The sequence below is a fragment of the Leucopleurus acutus genome, assembly GCF_964270905.1.
Source record: "Leucopleurus acutus genome assembly, chromosome: 6".
Taxonomy (NCBI): Eukaryota; Metazoa; Chordata; class Mammalia; order Artiodactyla; family Delphinidae; genus Leucopleurus; species Leucopleurus acutus.
This window is the reverse complement of record NC_139149.1, coordinates 111,860,339-111,878,722: the sequence shown is the minus strand read 5'-3', so window position 1 is coordinate 111,878,722 and position 18,384 is coordinate 111,860,339. Positions and strand designations below refer to the sequence as shown.

At 47.1% G+C, this 18,384-nt stretch overlaps 1 protein-coding gene across 1 annotated transcript in view; it reads left to right on the top strand.

Moving 5' to 3' along the window:
• Positions 1–18,384, top strand: part of NGEF (neuronal guanine nucleotide exchange factor) — a 113,144-nt gene that overhangs the window by 23,120 nt on the left and 71,640 nt on the right. The window contains exons 2-3 of the mRNA XM_082841217.1: positions 13,692–14,031; positions 17,448–17,562. Of these exons, the coding sequence (XP_082697343.1) occupies positions 13,770–14,031; positions 17,448–17,562 (377 nt within the window). The 5' untranslated portion in view covers positions 13,692–13,769. The remainder of the gene's footprint in view (positions 1–13,691; positions 14,032–17,447; positions 17,563–18,384) is intronic.

Genomic DNA, 18,384 nt, shown 5'->3' with positions numbered 1-18,384 from the left:
TTTATGATCAGTTTATTAATGTCTGCAGAGAAGCCAGCTGGGGTTTTGATTCGGATTGTGTTGAATATGTAGATCAGTTTGGGGGAGCAATACCACTTTAACAATATTAATTCTTCTGATCCATGAAAATGGAATGTCTTTCCATTTATTTAAGTCTTCCTTAATTTCTTTCAATAATATTTTATAGTTTTCAGCATATAAATTTTGTGTTTTGTTAAATTTATATTCCTAAATATTTTTGATTATATTATAAATGGAATTCTTTTCTTAATTTCATTTCTGGTGTGTTCATTCCTAGTGTAAAAAAATAATATTGATCTTATATCATAAAACTTTGCTGAACTTATTTCCAACAGTTTTTTTAGGGCATTCCTTAGGATTTTCTAAATATGAGATCATGTCATCTGCAAATAGAGTTTTACTCCTTCCTTTCCGATCTGAGTATCTTTTATTTATTTTTCTTGCCTAATTTTCCTGGCTAGAACCTCCACTGCCATGTTGAACAGTAGTGATGAGAGTGGGCATCCTTATCTTCCTCCTGATTTATTAGAAAACATCCAGTCTTTCACAACTAAGTACAGTATTAGCTGTGGGGTTTTCATAGATGCCCTTTAACAAGTTGAGGAAGTTTTCTTCTTTATACGGTTTGTTGAATACTTGTATCATGAAGGATTGTTGGATTTTTGTCAAGTCCTAATTGATGCCAAATTATTGAGATGATCATGTTGTTTTGTCCTTTATTTCATTGGTATGGTGCATTACATTAAATGATTTTTGTGTGTTAAACCAACTGTGCATTCCAGGGATAAATTCTACTTGGTTATGGTGTATAATCTTCTTTATATATCAGTTTGCTAGCCTTGTCTTGAGGTCTTTTTCATCTATACTAATAAGAGACATTGGTCTATATTTTTCTTTTCTTGTGACATTTTTGTCTGGTTTTGTAAACCCTCCGTTTTTTATGTTTGTGATGCCACTCTGTTTTACTGATTGACTACCTTGTGCCAGTACCACAGTCCTTTTATTATTGTAGCATCTTATGATATTTAGGAGAAGTAGACTCTTTATTACTCATGTTTCTCAAAAAGTTTGAGCTAATCTTGCCTATCCGCCAATCTTGCCTATGAACTTCATAATCATTTTATTGAAACATTCCAATGGGGGTTTTTTTAATTGGAATTTTTTAGTGGAATGGCACTAAAACTCTATATTAACTCGGTGAGAATTGACATATTTTTAATTTTCCATTTTCCCATCCAAGAAAAACCCATAGCTTTAGCGCTTCTCTAAAGATGTAAGCGCCTTCCATCTCCCAAGTTTTTCCTTTATATAGATTGTATTTACATATACAATTATCCCACATTTTCTGGTTTTGTTTCTACTATGATTGGAAGCTCTCTATTTTCTTGTTATTGTTGACATGTAGTAAATCTATCCTATTCTGGCCCTGGGCTGAATTATTTGTAATTCCGATAGTTTAATTGGTTCTTTGGGCTTTCTAGGCATACAAATCACTGCAAATAATAGTTATTTCATCTTCCTTTCTGACAACATTTATTTTATGTCTCATTACTTTGGCTAAACCCCCAAGAAACAAGTTACTAACAATGAGAGCAGCATCCTGCACTGACTTTTCAGCATTGCTGCATTTGAGACGTGCACAGTATTTTTTCTCATGATGAATTTTCCTTCTAGTTTCATTTTTAAAGGTCTTTCCTGGAGATTCATGTTTAATTGCGTCACTAATGCACTGATATGCTATATTGTATTAAGACTGCCTAATGATTATGAAATTGCCTCTGTTATTAAATTACTCTGAGAATGTTAATTAAAACATTCCATTTAACAGTTCATTCTTATTCTGTATCTGATTTTTGGGGAAATCTCAGTTTTTTAAGGTATAAACATAAAACAGCTTTATTTTTCCCTGTTATGGCTAGCAGTTTTCTTCTGACCACGCTCACTACCCTGCTGCCTAGCAGGGCTCTTCGTGGCTTCTTGGTCAGATCCCGTAACTTCCCTGTCTCCTTCAGTTTTTAGAAGTGGTTTTTTTTCTTTTTCTGTATTTAAGATTCTGTCCTACTCATTTTTCCTCAAAAGATTTATCTATTTAATTTTCAAATAGGTTAATACATTGACATAACCTTTAAAAATCAAAAAATATTAAAAGGGAACTTCCCTGGTGGTGCAGTGGTTAAGAATCTGCCTGTCAGTGCAGGGGACATGGGTTCGAGCCCTGGTCTGGGAAGATCCCACGTGCCGCGAAGCAACTAAGCCCGTGTGCCACAACTACCGAGGCTGCGCTCTAGAGCCGCAAGCCACAACTACTGACCCCGTGTGCCACAGCTACTGAGCCCACATGCTGCAACTACTGAAGCTCACGACTACTACTAGAGCCCATGCTCCACAATAAGAGAAGCCACCACAATGAGAGCACGTGCACCACAACAAAGAGTAGCCCCTGCTTGCCACAAATAGAGAAAGCCCGTGCGCAGCAACGAATACCCAATGTAGCCAAAAATAAGTAAATAAATAAATTTATTTTAAAAATATATATAATATATTAAAAGGCATGTATTTTAAAGTCTGTCTCCCTCCCAATCCTATTTCCCATCTGCCCAAGCTCCCACATCTAATAAAAATATGTATACATGTAACTACTGACACTAATTTTTTGTAACTCCTTCCAGAAATTTTTAGGCACATCCAAATAAATTTGAATATACTTTCCCTTTTTACACTGGTGGAAACATAATACTCTTGTGCCCTTTTGCTTTCTTGAGATAGCTTAGGATTCTTTCTTGATCAGTACAACTGCATCTTATTCCATTGATGGAAATGTTTAGACTTTTCTAATTGGTGTGATCAGTTCCTGATTGAAAGAAATCATAGCATCTTTGATCTCTTTCTCCAAGACAATGCTGCAGGGGGTCACCTGTACACGGGCCACTCCCTGCATCTGCAAACAGATCCATGGGCCAGATTCCTGCAGGTGGGATTGCTGGGCTAAAGCATACTTGCTTTTTACCGTGATAGAGGTTACCAAACTGTCCCCATGGATACGGAATCAACATAAAATCCCACCAGCAGTGATGGGGGGAGGGGATGCCTGTTGCCCCTAGGCTTTGCCAATCACTTTTCAAAGTTTTGATTTCTTTTTTTTTGCTAAAATAATAAGTGAAAAAAAAAGATCTCAGTATGTTTTGGAGTTCTTCTCTTCCTACAGACATGGGGTTGAAAAATCTTTCACAGGTTCTTAAGAGGGATTTGTATTTTCTGTGAACTATCTGTTCACATCCTTTGCCCTTTTCAGCCGTGTTCAAATTTTCCAAAGTTCAACCTCACGCTATTCAAAGTTTCTCTCCCCTCCCTATAGCACAGGCTAGACTGTTTGGGGCGTGGTGGGTAGGAGACCTGGCCTGGAGACACCTCCACACGCTTCTCCCCTCCTCAGGGGTTGGGCAGCGAGCAGTGATCAGCAAGTCGAGGGCTCCTTGTTTGGCTGGCTGCCTGTCCATGGTAGCAGGCATCCCTCTGGTTCAGCCTGGCTCTGATGCCTCTGCTGATGCAGTATTCGAGGTGGTCTGGGGCTAGTGTTCAGCTGTACCTCTTCCGCTTTCCCTTCCTGCCCTACTGGAGACCATCCCTCCCAGAGAGGCCACCATATCTCCCTCTGATCCTATAGGTACATGTATGCTCCCAACCTTTTCTCCAGCTTGGGCATCTCATTGCTTGGCCAAGTGGCCACCTGGGCAGCCCCTACCCCTACCTCTTGCCAACCTCTGGGCTCTAAGGAACTTTAGGGAACTCTGGGATCTTCTGCGTGGGCTTCACCGAACACCATGGAGAACAAGGACGAAGTGGGCATGCTTTGTCTCCTTCTAGGACACACCAGGTCATGGTCCCTTCAAGCCCTACAGTGTGAGGCCCCTGTCCTCAGAAATCCTCCAGCCCAAAGCTACCTCCAGTCCCGTGTTCAGTGTATCCCCAAACCTCAGGAAGCACAGTTGCGGTGACAAAAAGACAAGGCGTCGCCACCCTAGGCTCTCGGAACCCTCTTCCAGGAGACTCTGGAGCAGGCCCATGGATTCCACAGCTCTGCGACTCCTGGCTGGGAGTCTCCCCTTCCTGGGTTTTTCCAATGCTCCCTGGGAACCACTTTCCTCTTTGCACGGCATGTGGCGTTCCAAAAGGCCAGACTCTTCCCCTCTTCCTCTTCTTGCTTTATCAAGGTGGGGTGCTGGGAGGAGGCGTACCTCCTTCAGTAATCCCTCGGGGTGGTTTGCTGGCTGACCCAAGCTGCAGCAGAAATTTGAAGAGAACTAAGCTCTGTTTGGCCTTAGCAGCAATTCCAGAGCGACAGGAAAAATCCTGCTCTACACCCTGGGCTGCTTCCATCACCTTGTTTGATGTTTCTCCTCTACGTATTTCCCTCCCAGTTTTACCTTTTGACTTATAAACTGGTAAAGCTCAAGCCAGCCATCAGTGATGCTTCTTAATCTTACTTAGAATCTTACTTAGAATCTTTAGCGGAGGAGCCGGCTATAGTCCCCGCATAAACTCAATGCTTCATTTTAGCTTCCCTAGCGGGGTGGCTGTCTTCCTGTTGTAGGGTTGCACTGGTATCCGGTGAGAAGCAGGGAGCTGGGGTTAACTTGAGCTGTCATCTTACCCAAGAGTTCGTTCCGGTCTTCTGAGGATGAAGGACAAATTCCCAAACCCCCCCCACCACGTGCCAGAAAGAGAGTGGGAAAGAGCATGTGGAACAGACATCAAGCAATGGGGGAAGGTTCTAGGCCAGGCTGTCCCAGCTCCGAGACCCCGACAAGGGCCCCTCCAGCACGTGGTGATACGGCTGGGGTTTCTCAGCCTCCACCATTCACTCTCCCTGACTCTCACTTCCCGATTTCTTGCTGCTCGCTTACACTGAACACCCACTGAAGGGGTGAGGACCGCCAAAGAATGAACTACTTCCTACTGTACTCAGAGCTCTTTGGTTCCTTGAAGAGCTGATTTTAAAATTCCATTGTCAGCAACTTTTCTGTAAAACTAAAGTAAAAGGTTTTTTTTTTTTTAAGTTTCATTATCTGAAGATTTTCTGCCTTCCCTTGTGCCTTCCACCACCTGTAGTGCCACCTGGTGTCCTTTCATCTGACCCATTCTTTCTTCCATTGCCCACAGGGATGCTGCTCAGTTGTGCTCAGATCTCTGCTCCCTTATGCTTGTTGCTAACTGCTTTTTGCCAGCAGGGATACCTAGTTTGTTTTTTTAGCCTCTGGCTTTCTTCCTCCCTCATGTTGCAGCTTATGTGTGTGTGTGGATGGATGGATGGATAGATAGATAGGTGGATGGATAGATGGATAGATAGATAGATGGATGGATAGATAGATAGGTGGATGGATGGATAGATAGAGAGATAGATGGATGGATGGCTAGATAGATGGGAAGATAGATGATAGATAGATAGATAATAGATAGATAAATAAATAGGTAGATGGACAGATAGAGAGTTGCATGCATGTTCATGTCCCACTACTCTCAGACATTTAAGTACCACCGTGTAAAAAAGAAATGCACTCACCCTCTCTATACCACTGTCCAGTTCCCAGGTTTAAACTTAATTTCACTGATTTCTGTTGCATCATCGGGAAAAGGAGTGCTGTTCACATTTGATCTATCACAATCCGTTTCATCCTGCACATGAGTTTTGTCGCTGTGTCTAACCCACTTCCCATCTTGTGTGTGTGGCCTGGGCTGCTAGGATGCAGCGCTGATGGTGGCGCAGTGGGAAGCGGGTGGCCCCAGACGGATGCAGCAGCCTGGCAGCTTTGAGAACACTCTTTATTTCACGGTGTTCCAGTGTTCTTGCCTCTAAAGAGATGGTTGTTTGGATTAGAAACTGTTATTGTTAAGTCGGTGCTGAGTTGTTACTGTAATTCGTACTCATCCTTCCAGGTAACTTCTGGTTGGCTCAGCCTCTGTCACGAAGGACCATTTTCAGGTCCAGCTTCCTGCCACGTGTGCCCTCTCTCTGATCTCAGGTCCAATGTCTCCCTCAAACTCCTGCTTCCTTTCCCAGTGTATCAGTTCAACAGCCTTCAAGGAAAACCAGGGTTCATTTTGGCCTTTCTCCCTCTTGAGCCAAAAGAGAGTCAACAAATCCACTTCGGAAGCTCTGCATCCCGTCATTGCCCCGGGCTCACTCCCTGGCTTCCTTCAGGCCTCTGCCCAAACGTGCAGCGGCCGCCGAGAGGCCACCCGACCAAACCTAACCACTCCTGCCCGACCCTGCCCGTCCCCTCCCCCGCCGTTATTTCTATACACTTGCCTCCCCCATTCGCCCTGGTCTGGGTCTTGGAAGGACCCCCCCCCCATCTCCTAAAGCCAAGCCCCTCCCCACCCCCAGTGTGGCCACCACACAGCTGGAACTTGCTCCCAACTCCCCTTCTCCTGCTACCTTTCTGATCTGGCCTCTCCCCCACCATTGTTCCCCAATTTCTGAATTTCCACTTCAGATTCTCCCAGGCTCCTGCTCTCCTTGTGCCTCCCATTCCCTTCCTCCCCTCTGTTCCCGCAGAGAACACCGAAACGTTCCCAGCGGCGTCTCCAGGGGCAGGGCCACAGCTGTCTTCCTCGTGGTTGGCAGCTCTTTCCACATTTTCTATGACTGTCAAGTGTTACATTTGGGTTTCTCACAGTGAAAGTCGTCCTGACAGCAGAGCAGCTTCTGGGGCAAATTTCCTAGCTCCTTTCCTCGCCAGGGCTTTTCTACCAAACCAGAAATTTCATGTGGTTCCTCTGCTGCCTAAAATCTTCCTCACTAGTTTTCTTTCTTTGCTCTGGGGAAAGAAAGAAAAGAAAAGGAAAGGAAGGGAAGGGAAGGGAAAGGAGAGGGAAAGAAAGAGAGACAGAGGGAGAGAGGGAGGGAGGGAGGAAGGAAGGAAGGAAAGGAGGGAGGGAGGGAGGAAAGGAAAGGGGGAAAAAAAGCCTTTGTCGTCTATAGCTCAAGGCAAACACTGCCATTGACTGGGAAGGCGTCTAAGTACCAATTCCAGGACAGGACTGAAATGACGCAGGTGAGCTGGGATGAGCCAGGCCTGCCTCCCTCTTAGGGGCCCCATCTCACCTGGCCCTGGGTCAGTGCCTTGAGGCCCTTCCTGTTGTCACGTCACAGCTAAGGGGTCTTCATTCTCCCACCCCTTTCAGGCCACGTTTGCCAACCACATTCCCCCGGCCCCCTGCGTGGACGGCTAGCACAGACCGGCGTCCCAGTGCCCTGGCTCCTCCCTGGAGATGAAGGTGGTCTTCAGTGTGGTCCTGTCGAGACTTCTTCCCAAGTGTTCCTGCCTGGAGCTGCCAGGGTCTCCCCCTGCTCAAGCCCTGCTCGGCCGAGCCCAAGCTCAAGCATAAGCCCCGGCTCCAGGCACGAGCTCGCGCAGCCCTTCAGGAGGTTCTGACTGGCCTGAGAACGAAGCTCCCCCTCCCAGGGTTCCCTGTGATCTGCTCACCACAACCCTCCCCGCACAGGGCCTTCCACTGGCCTCCTTGCTCACTGCCTCTCTGCCCTGTAGTATTTGTTCCCTTCTGTAGCACCTTTCGCTGCAGGAAGGCAGGACCAGGTCTTACTGGGCCATCCCAGCGCCCAGAGAGACCGTTCAGAGTAGGGGCCCAGCTCTCCCGTCTAGAGCCTAGATGTGCTTCATCCCCTGGTCCCTGGGGAGGGCTCTTCCTTCACATCCTCTTGTTTTCCACCATCCCTCCCTCCCCCCACTTCTTTCCCTTGTAAGAGCCAGAAGGGGACAGGGGAAGGACAGCACCTGCTTCAGGCCCCCTCCCCTCTTCCTGCCCCAGCCCTGCTCTCCATCCAGACTTCTGTCTGCCTCTGACCTGTGGCGATGCCGTGCGGACCGGGCCAAAGCGAGGGCTGAGTGCCCCGGGGCCCCCTCCCACACTTGTCATGGGTGCAGTGGTTTTGCTGCACTAGGACCTTTCTCAAGGCTGGTCCTTGCACTCACAGCCCTGAATCCTGGGCCCTACCCTGGACCCCCTGAGTCAGGAGCTGCATTCTAAGAGCCCCTGCACATGAGTGCCTGTGAAGCCCTGGTCCAGAGGATGCGTTTCCTCCTGCCCACCATGCTGTCCTCCGCCCCCTCCCCCAGCATCTGGCTGGCGTGCTCACAGCCGGGCTTGCAGTCAGCTCCCCACTCCCCTCCCCCACCAGCTACTCCCATGGATCCTGACCTCCCACAGGCAACTGACTCATGCAGGGAGGCCCCTGGCCCTCAGCCCAGTGCTGGGAAGTCTAACAGCGGCTCTTGACTCATGTGCCGGAAGCCACATAGCTAGCACGGACAGGGAAGACTACGAGCCCAGCTCCTGCCTTCATTCACCCAGGCCAGCCTTCAGCCAGTCTTTACAACAGCATCTTTTGACCACATCACAGGTTGGCCCAGCAAACAAGCCAGACACATGTGGTGTGACATTTGCTGCACCATATACCAGCCGTGCGATCCTGCACAAGTTACCGAAGCTTCCTTATCTATGAATGGTGCTAATGACCCCATCGACCTCACGGAGGTAATTCATGCACGTTCACTGTTGTAAGCAGCACATGTTTACAGACTGCTGTTGTGTGCCCTCTGCACCAGGAACAGCAGTGAACAAAACAGACCGAGTCCTGTCTTTTGGAGCTTCCTAACAGGGGAATGTGGGCAGCATGGAAATGAAGCTGTGTACACCATGCCAGCAGGTGCCAGACATGGACAGCATGGCGGCAACGCTTGATGATGAGTGAATGAACGAACGAATGAATGAATACTGTGCAAGTGCAGTTCTGCCATAAGCCCCCCTTCCAATCACAGAGCCACTCCCGTGCACTTCCACCCTGAAGCCACCTGAAACAGTAAGACATGGGGCTTAAAGCTACTGGGAGTTTAAGGAAAACATTAGAAGGTGGGGGAGGGCTGTCAGCCTTTCCAGCAATGAATGGATATAGAAGAATTGTAGCGATTGTAAACATATTGCAGATGCAGAACACATTTGCCTGGAATAGGCAGTAATTGAGGTGCAATCAGAGTTGTTTTTCCAGGTTTCACAAATTGTATGTGCGTGTGCGTGTGCGTGTGTGTGTGTGTGTGTGTGTGTGTGTGTGTGTGTGTGTGTGGTGTCTTAAGGATGGAATACATTTTCTCAAGGTTTCAGAGCCGCCTCAGTTAAAGAAAATGATAGGGACATTTCAGAGCAATCCCCAGGGTTCTTGTCACCACTCAGAGCTTCCCTCTGAGGGCTCTATGAGTCTCCCCAGATCACAGAATTTGAGAGTTCGCTAAGGAGCCCCCAAGAACACCCACCCAAAACCATGTTTCCTGGACAGGAAACTGAGGCCCTGCCTTGCCCAGTGTAAGTAGGTGATTACAGGCAGCAGGAAAAGGAGATTTGCACCCAAGTCCCCTGACTCCCAGACGAGTGCCCTTCACAATATATTGTGTTGGCTTCCACGAATTCATAACACTGGCGATCATTACTGTTGCAACCGGGCTGGGTGGCAAATTCTTCACGCCAACCAAAGGAAGCCAGACGCCAAAGGCTGTAGTTCCACCTACACAACAGTCATGAAAAGGCAAACTGGAGGAACAGTTACAGATCGGTGGTCGCCGGGGGCTGGGGGCAGGGGAGGGGCTGACCACAGTGGGGCACAAGGGAACTCTGGGGTGATTGAATGTCCTGTATCTCAACTGTGGTGACATGATCTGTATGCTTTCATCAAAACTCAGAACGATACACTTAACAAAGGCACATTCTACTGTATGTAAATTATACCTTAATTCTTTAAAGCAGCCTAAAATAATAATGGTGATGATAACGATCATAATAATAATCTTGAATGCCAAAAAACAGTACGTGTTCAGGGCCGCAACATGGTAGGGCCTTCGAGATACCCCGCGGTCAGAGCAGGGGATGCCCTGTTTGTAACAGTCAAGGATTTCCAACTGCAGACTTTCCTCCTGGAAGGTTTTCCAACGGCACGTCCCTGAAACCAGTGTGCTCCAATCCCAGGCTGGCTTCACTCCCACCCAACACCGGCCCACCCAGTCACCCTGGCCCGCCACTGCCACTGGGACGGCCCCCTCCCTGCTCATCCCCAAACCACCTTGAGTCAACGATTCTGTCCTTCCTCTCACACGTCTTCTGCATCCCCTCCCCCATCTGCTACACCTGGGTGATACACCTGTGTGATGCCTCCCAGCCCTGCCTGCCCGGAGCTTCCGGGATCCCACTACCTCCTCACTCACAGTCGTCAAGGATGCGGTAGGAACTCCCCAACCCAGTTCAGAGACCTCCTCAGACTGGTCCCAACACATAATTAACTCCTGCATTACCTGCCCACGGGATCCCTCCCCACGTACTGCCCCCAGATCAATTCTAAGCTGAGAGCAGCCTCAGTATCAGAGTCTGAACACAGCTTGGAGGCCCAGAGGGCAAGGGAAAAGAGAAGATGTCAGAGTCACTGAACCCTAAAATCCCAACAGTCTCTGTCTGGACGTCTCCAGGGACGGGGAATTCACCGCTACCTTCAGACGGCTCTGGAATCCAAAGCTAAAGTCTGTCCTCGCCCACGGTCCTAATTCCACACTCTCCTGTCCCGTGCCCGAGAGGGTGTACGTGTGACGACCTTGCCCTCGTCACTCCTGGGTCTTCTCTGCCCGTCCACCCAGCCCCCTTTTGGATGGGCAGGTTCTCACCAGAGCATAGAGCAGGGGGTCCCCCACTCATCTGGCCAGGACAGCATCCTCCCAATCTCTCTCGTCTCACAACGTGATCCGAAAACAGTTTAGCTTTTTTTGTAGTTACATCTCCTCGTTGACTCAGGTTAAACCTGCTTTCAATGAAAATCGCCCACCCTGCCCACTAGCTGTGGGTTCCTCGTCGTGTTTGTAACACGCAATGTCCTCCCAGGTGCTCCTGGGAGGGGCGTCCTATTAATTGTCCGGCAACCTAAACGTGACCTTCTCATTCACTGCGCTCTCCTTTCTGGCCACCAGAAATTGCAGGCTGACTCTCCAAGAGAAGTCTGGTTTAGCTAGCGGGATGGGACCTGTCCAACAGATCCCATAGTGCATACCCAGCATTTATGGGTCAGGACATGGATGCCGGATGCTGGGACTACAGGAGTTTGCTGGGGTCACACCGCTGACCTTGACAGTGAAGGAGCTTCCCAGGCCCCCAGAAGCCTGGCCGTGCCCCTGCCCCCAACCAAGCTGCCTCAGGGCAGGACCCTGTCTTAATGCTTCTCAATCTCTAACACCTTAATGCTCAGTTCTCTAGGCTGATTATTCTTGGGCAGGTCATTAATCGAATGTCACCAGACCTTCAGGCAGGGAGGACAGGAGGCAACGGCCCAGGGTGAACCTTCTGCTCTGCGTCCTTACGTAGCTGGTTCTAGGAACCAGAATGGTCTTGGAGCCTCAAATGTCTCCTGACCAGAAAGTCTGAATTCCTGCCTTAGATAAACAAGGATGTTCTCTGCCTGGGGGTGGGGGTAGCCCACATCCCTCCTGAATATTCTAAGATCACCTGACCAACTGCCCTGAAATCCTGGTGTGTGTTGGGCCTGGGGTCGGGGGGAAGGGGAGGGTTTGAGCACTCACCCATGGGGAACTCCACAGGCGGGGCTTGGGGTAGCCAGGGCACCTGGCTGTAAGTAGAGGGGCACAGTAGGAAAGGGGGGTGTGCTGTCAAGTCCAGGCCCCATTCTTTCTGTTTTGCGCAAGAAAGCAGAGACAGAAGACGCGGTTCTTCATGTGTCTCTTTCCTGAGTCTCCAAGCCCTTTGAGAACATGATAGCGGTTCTGGACCCGTAATCAAGAAAAACGTATACACACACAGCCTCTGCACACAGTGTGCATCCCCCCTAAGCCTCCACAGAACCCACGGGACCCCAGGTTCTAAGTGGGTGGGGAGCCACAAAGAATTCCTAGCCTGGCTCCCCTGTCTGGCAGCCCCCTACCAGCTTACACCTCGTTCGAAGGACGCACATGGTTCATTCCACTCGAAGACCCCTACCCTAGAATAAAGCCTGTGTTGGGAGGAAAAAGGGATTTGCCTGGCAGTCCTGGTGTGTTCCTAATACACCCCTTTTTCCTATGAAACGTGGGTTCAGATGCTATACCTTCTATGGTCACCGCAGAGGGAGGTGGCCATTCTGTTACTCCAGTCCCTGGGATAGCTGTGGGATGCGGGAGGGCTCGTCCTTCCTGCAGCTGCCATACATCATCCTACCAGAGAGGCCACTGAGCCACCAGCCAGACTGGACCCCCAGTGGACAGCCACCACCAGACTGGAGCCCCCAGTGGACAGCCACCAACCAGACTGGAGCCCCCAGTGGACAGCCACCAACCAGACTGGAGCCCCCAGTGGACAGCCACCAGCCAGACTGGAGCCCCCAGTGGACAGCCACCAACCAGACTGGACCCCCAGGGGATGGCAAGAGGTTTGTCCTCGCAGGGTTTAAGACCTCCCATTTCTAAAAAGGGAACCCTCCTACGCTGTTGGTGGGAATGCAAGTTGGTATAGCCACTATGGAAACAGTCCTCATTACCATATGATCCAGCAATCCCACTCCTGGGCATATATGCAGACAAAACCCTAATCCAAAAAGATACATGTGCCCCTATGTTCATAGCAGCACAATTCACCATAGGCAAGACGTGGAAACAACCTAAATGCCCACCAACAGATAAATGGATAAAGAAGATGTGGTACATACACACAATGGAATACTACTCAGCCATAAAAAAGAACAAAATAATGCCATTTGCAGCAACATGGATGCAGCTAGAGATTATCATACTAAGTGAAGTAAGTCAGAAAGAGAAAGACAAATACCATATGGTATCACTTATATGTGGAATCTAAAATATGACACAAATGAACCTACCTATGAAACAGACTTAACGGTCACAGAGAACAGACTTGTGTTTGCCAAGAGGGAGGCGGTTGGGGGAGGGATGCAGTGGGAGGTTGGGGTCAGCAGATGTAAGTTATTGTACATGGAATGGATAAACGACAAGGTCCTACTGTATACCACAGGGAACTATATTCAATATCCTATGATGAACCAGAATGGAAAAGAATATTAAAAAAAAGAAGGTATATATGTATAACTGAATCACTTTTCTGTGCAGCAGAAATTAACACAACATTGTAAATCAACTATACTTCAATTAAAAAATAAATAACAATTTAAGAAAAGACTTCCCGTCTCTAAATTTACTGTCCTGGGACCTGCCACTCTCTGACGGCCCTTCCTATTCTTCCCACGACTCCTTCTTTTTGTCGCCATACACCTTCCTTTCCCTTGCTTTGGTTTCCTGTTCCCCTCACCATTTTTGCTACCCTCTCTTGATTAATTCAGCAAATGTTTACAGTACTTGAAAGTTAGTCACACAAGCCACTTTCAGCATCTTCCCCACAAGTGTTGCCTCCGAATAGAATTAACAAACCTCAATTATAAAATGACACATGAATGCATCCAAATTGCAGTGGTTAATTTTCATTGACAACGATGTGGTCGCCAGGATGCAGAGATTATTTCAAATTTCCTCAAATCTGAATGCGAGTGGAATTCCGTACTCTGAATGGCATCTTCAGCCTGATGACAGTGACTGAAAACTGTTCTCTTTCGATTCTAGAGCACTCAAAACCAGGGACGATTGAGAGAGGTTATTGTTCTCCAGTCATTCTGCTGAGAAACAATTGGACTTATTTCCATGGAGACCAGGGACTCTGCGGATTTGGGAAAGCCCCAGAAGAAATCAGTGAGTGGTTCGTGGGAGATCGGTGAGCTGGCCAGTGTGAGACCTGAGGTCCTCTCAGAAGAGAGGACGCCCCATGCCGACCAGGAGATGCAAGACAAAGCACCCCATTACTACATCCCTATCCAGAGAAACTCCATCTTCAATCGCACTGTGAGACACAGAAGCAAAGGCAAAGCCAGAAGCACTCCCGAACAGAACTGCGGACACCTGGCAGGTCAGTACCGGGGACAACTGTCACAGCTGCCCCTTGACATCCAGTTGGAGTCACTGGGGCTGAAAGGCCCACTTAAATGAAAGGAGAATAAAAGGCACTGAAAATGAACAAGGACAGGTTCAATAAGGTGGAACATTTTGAAGCCCTTATCCAAAGAATTCAAATTCCCCCAATAAGATGATGTGGATACTTCAGGAGAAAGTGTTGACCCAAGTGATACAGTAAGACTGGCTTCTATTAAAAGAGCCATCTTGTTCCAGGGCTCAGCAAACCCCCCAGATTCCATGCATTCTAGAAGGGAGACTTGCAGTTGTCTATGTGTAAGGATATCTGGGAACACGAGTTTCTCTCCTAACATGAGGTTCCATCCTGTTCTCTCACCATCACCATGATAGCTAGAGTTTCTGTTGTCCTGAAAATATGAAAGATTAATACCGTGGCAATAGCTTTGCAGCAGGATCCCTTAATCTTTTAAACCAGTTCCTAGCACATTTCATCTGCTCAAAGCACATCTGTTGAGCAGAGTAGGACCAGAAACGTTTACAAACGGGGGTGGTCAGAGCTGAGTCTCCTTCCCCTGTGAGTTGCCCACGTGGCTGAGCGGGCAGCAGGCCGGGGTTGTGGACCGTGTGACAGTTTCTTAGCCCCTGGGGTACGGCAGCTGTCACTGGACAGATAGCACGCCGCCCCGTGTGTGCTGGGGAGACATTAACTGGTTCAAAAACTTTCGTTAAACTCTATCTAGTAGCCTTTTGCCACATGTTAAACCACCCTTAAAACATAGAGACGGGACAACAATATCTATTATTTCTCTTGATTCTGGGGGTGGATTGGGTGGCTCCTCTGTCTGGGCCACTTTGTCTGACCTCTGCAGTGAGTTGGTGGCTGATCTGGGGTTGGAAGGTCAAGGACGGCCTCTCTGGCCGCTAGTGAGCTGGTTGGTCCACGAGGGCCTCACCTGGACTGTTTGTCTCTGCTCCACGTGTGGCTCATTCTCCAGGAGGCTAGCTCGGGCTTGCTCACATGGCAGCAGGGCTCCCAGAAAGCAGGAACAGAAGCCTCCAGGTCTTGAGACCCGGGGTCAGAGCCTGCACAGTCACTTCTACCACATGCTCTCTGTCCAAGCAGCTCCCAGGACCAGTCCAGATAAAAGCAGATGGAGAAATCAACTCCACTGCTTGATGCGAGGAGCAGCAAAGAAAGCGTGGTTGTCTGCCACCTACCACAAACATAGAATTTTGGGTTGAGTACCACGCGAAGCCAGAGAAATACAACAATGGGAATACTATAGCCATGGGAGCAGGGTGGTTGGTACAGTATATTACTCTCTCAACTTCTGTGTATGTTTGAAAATTTCCATAAGAGTTAAAAGCACACACACGTGAATAAGTGGGAGTCTCTGCCCTTAAGAAACCCAAAATATTGTAATGGTGTCATTTTACTGCAAGCAATGCGGCAAAGTTTATAAGAGAGGCAAAGGCTTTAAACTAGACCCTCTGGAAGGGTTAGGAATGATTCCCCCAAAGAAGATGATATGTTAGGTGAGCCCTGAAGGATGCATTAGGACATGGCCAGAAAGAGCAGCAGCTAACTTGGCTGAGCACTTGTGGGTACTTATTGGCTAAGACAGGCAGGCATTTCAAGGCAGTTCTTACCATACCCATTTTACAGATTAAAAAAAAATAACGAAGGCCCTGCGAAACGGAGTCACTTACCCCAAATCGCACAGCTAGTGAGTGGTATGGCTTGATCTAGAGTTCAGATTCTTCTAGTCCCAGAACCTGTGCTGATGGAGAAGGGGGTTAGAGCAGCTCTGTCCAGCAGAAATGTAATGCAAGCCACATACGTTGTTTAAAACTTTTTAAATTAAAAAGTAAACAGAAATGAGTAAACTTAATTTTAACAATGCATTCTATTTAACCCAATACATCCAAAATATTATAATTTTATCATACCGTCAATAATCGATATAAAAATTAGTAATAAGACATTTTACAGTCTTGTTGTGGTACTGTTTTTGAAATCTGTTCGGTATTTTACATTTGTAGTCTCTCTCAATTTGCATACTAAATTTTCATGGGAAATTCTTGATCTGGATTTAGACTTCATAAAATGTGCAGTCCAAGAAGTAGTTTACAGCCAGAGAAGTTATTAAATGTACAGCCAGAAAAGTTAATCAAAGTAGAAACAATCCCCAGATTACTCCAAATAACCTCAAAAGATTTCTAATAATGAAACTATCAGTTTTTAAATTTAAATTAACTTAAGTTTTAAAAAAATTAAGAATTTACTTTAGTCACATGAGCCACATTTCAAGTGTGTAACAGCCCCACGTGGCTAGCGGCTACCCCATCGGACCTTGCAGGGTTACAGCGTTGAAAGCAGAGAGAAAAGCAGAATCAGCTGTCCAAAGCTGGGGTGGGGGACTTTCTGAGCAGGAGAAAAGGTGGGTGTGGGGCTCTGTCTGAGATGAGGCTGGAGAGGGAAATGGGGTTGATGGGGAGACAGCCTCAAGTTTGTTGCCTCCGAGATGAGTGGAGGCTGCTGACGCCAGTGTAGACACACGGGCCACAGCATGTCCTGCCACAGCCATTTATCAAGATGCCATTTATGTTCAGACCATAAATACTCTCATCAGACTCGCAGCTTTATTTGTAAAGTGACTTCCTCATTTTAGCTCCCTGGAGTTAACTCTCAAGACAGCCCAGCATCCCCTGATCCAGGGTCCAAGGAGAAAACACTGTTCTGCTGAGGAGGCCACCCAGCACCGGGCTTCTCCCGTCCACCCCTCACAAGGAAAGAAGGCTGGCGCTCTGGGTTCACGGTTTGTGATCTGGGTCTGGAAAGTGAGGACAGTCCCCATCTCATCTGCTAAGGGGTGTCCTTTCAAAGTCATACGAGAACATTAACTAACAATGCCACCTACGGTTGATCTGACACTCTAGGGCAGGTGACTTATTATTTAATATCTATTAGGACTCAGAAATTGTAAAGTTAGATGTTAAAAAACTGATAAGTTGCAAATGATTTTCGTCCAGTAGAGATGATAACACCAGTGGTTATGGTTCTATTGTCCTCTAAGACATTAACCAGGTTTGTATCCAAGTTTTCAAGCTCATTTCTGATTTTCTTTTTTCCGCTATACATGCACGTATGGATGGATGTGTGTGTGGCTATGAAGTTTCTTGTACCATAATTATGATTTTCATTGTGATGGCATTGCAGGTCACTGAATACAGCACAAAAAGTGGCAAATTCCCCTTCGGGGGCATGAGAGGAAGGACACCCCTCTTCACTCCACTTCCTTCTCCTCTCAGGGTGACAGTTGCTACTGACCTAGTCTCATAGAGAGAATTGCCTGAAAAGGGGAGATGAGATGCACATTCCTAACTCCCTACATTTCTCACATGCCACAGATTCACTGGAAAATGGGAACTCTGTAAATGAGCCCCTGAACTTGAATTTTCCCCAGAGCAGAACTCGACCCTGGAGAATACCGACGCGGACAGACCTAGGAGCCAAGAGAGCAAGGTGAGAGACAACAAATCATGAGGGGTTGGTTCATGAAACAATGTCACAAGGATCGTTCTGCAGAGTCTTAACGGGGCTACAAGGGTGTCTTGTGTTTAAAAAATAATAATAATTTTCAGTTGTTCATGTTTTAAAAAACTCCATTTTTTTTTTAGATTCCATATAGATGTGTTAGCATGCAGTATTTGTTTTTCTCTTTCTGACTTACTTCACTCTGTATGACAGACTCTAGGTCCATCCACCTCACTACAAATAACTCTATTTCATTTCTTTTTATGGCTTTTAATATTCCGTTGCATATATGACCTAGAGGGGTGGGATAGGGAGGGTGGGAGGGAGGCTCAAGAGGGAGGGGATATGGGGATATATGTACGCGTATGGCTGATTCACTTTGCTGTACAACAGAAACTAACAAGTATTGTGAAGCAATTATACTCCAGTAAAGATCTATTAAAAATACATAAATAAATCACCCTCAAAGCTCTGAGTAGTGTGTCAGTTAAAAAAAAAAAAAACTCCACAATTTCCTTAAAAAAAAATAAATAGCTCCACTGTTACTCTCCTGTCACAAAACTAGGAAACTTTAGATACTAAACACATGAAGAAGTAGAAAAGAAAAATCACTGCATCACCACCACCCAGAGGTTTTTATGTGTTGTAAATGTTTTGTCTTTTTTTCTATATGTTTTATGCATATTTTCTTTTCATAAAATGGGATCTTATATACATGCCATCTTGAAACCTACTTAACAACACAGGCAGACTTCAGAGATGTTGAGGGTTTGGTTCCACATCATCACAATAAAGTGAATCTTGCAGCAG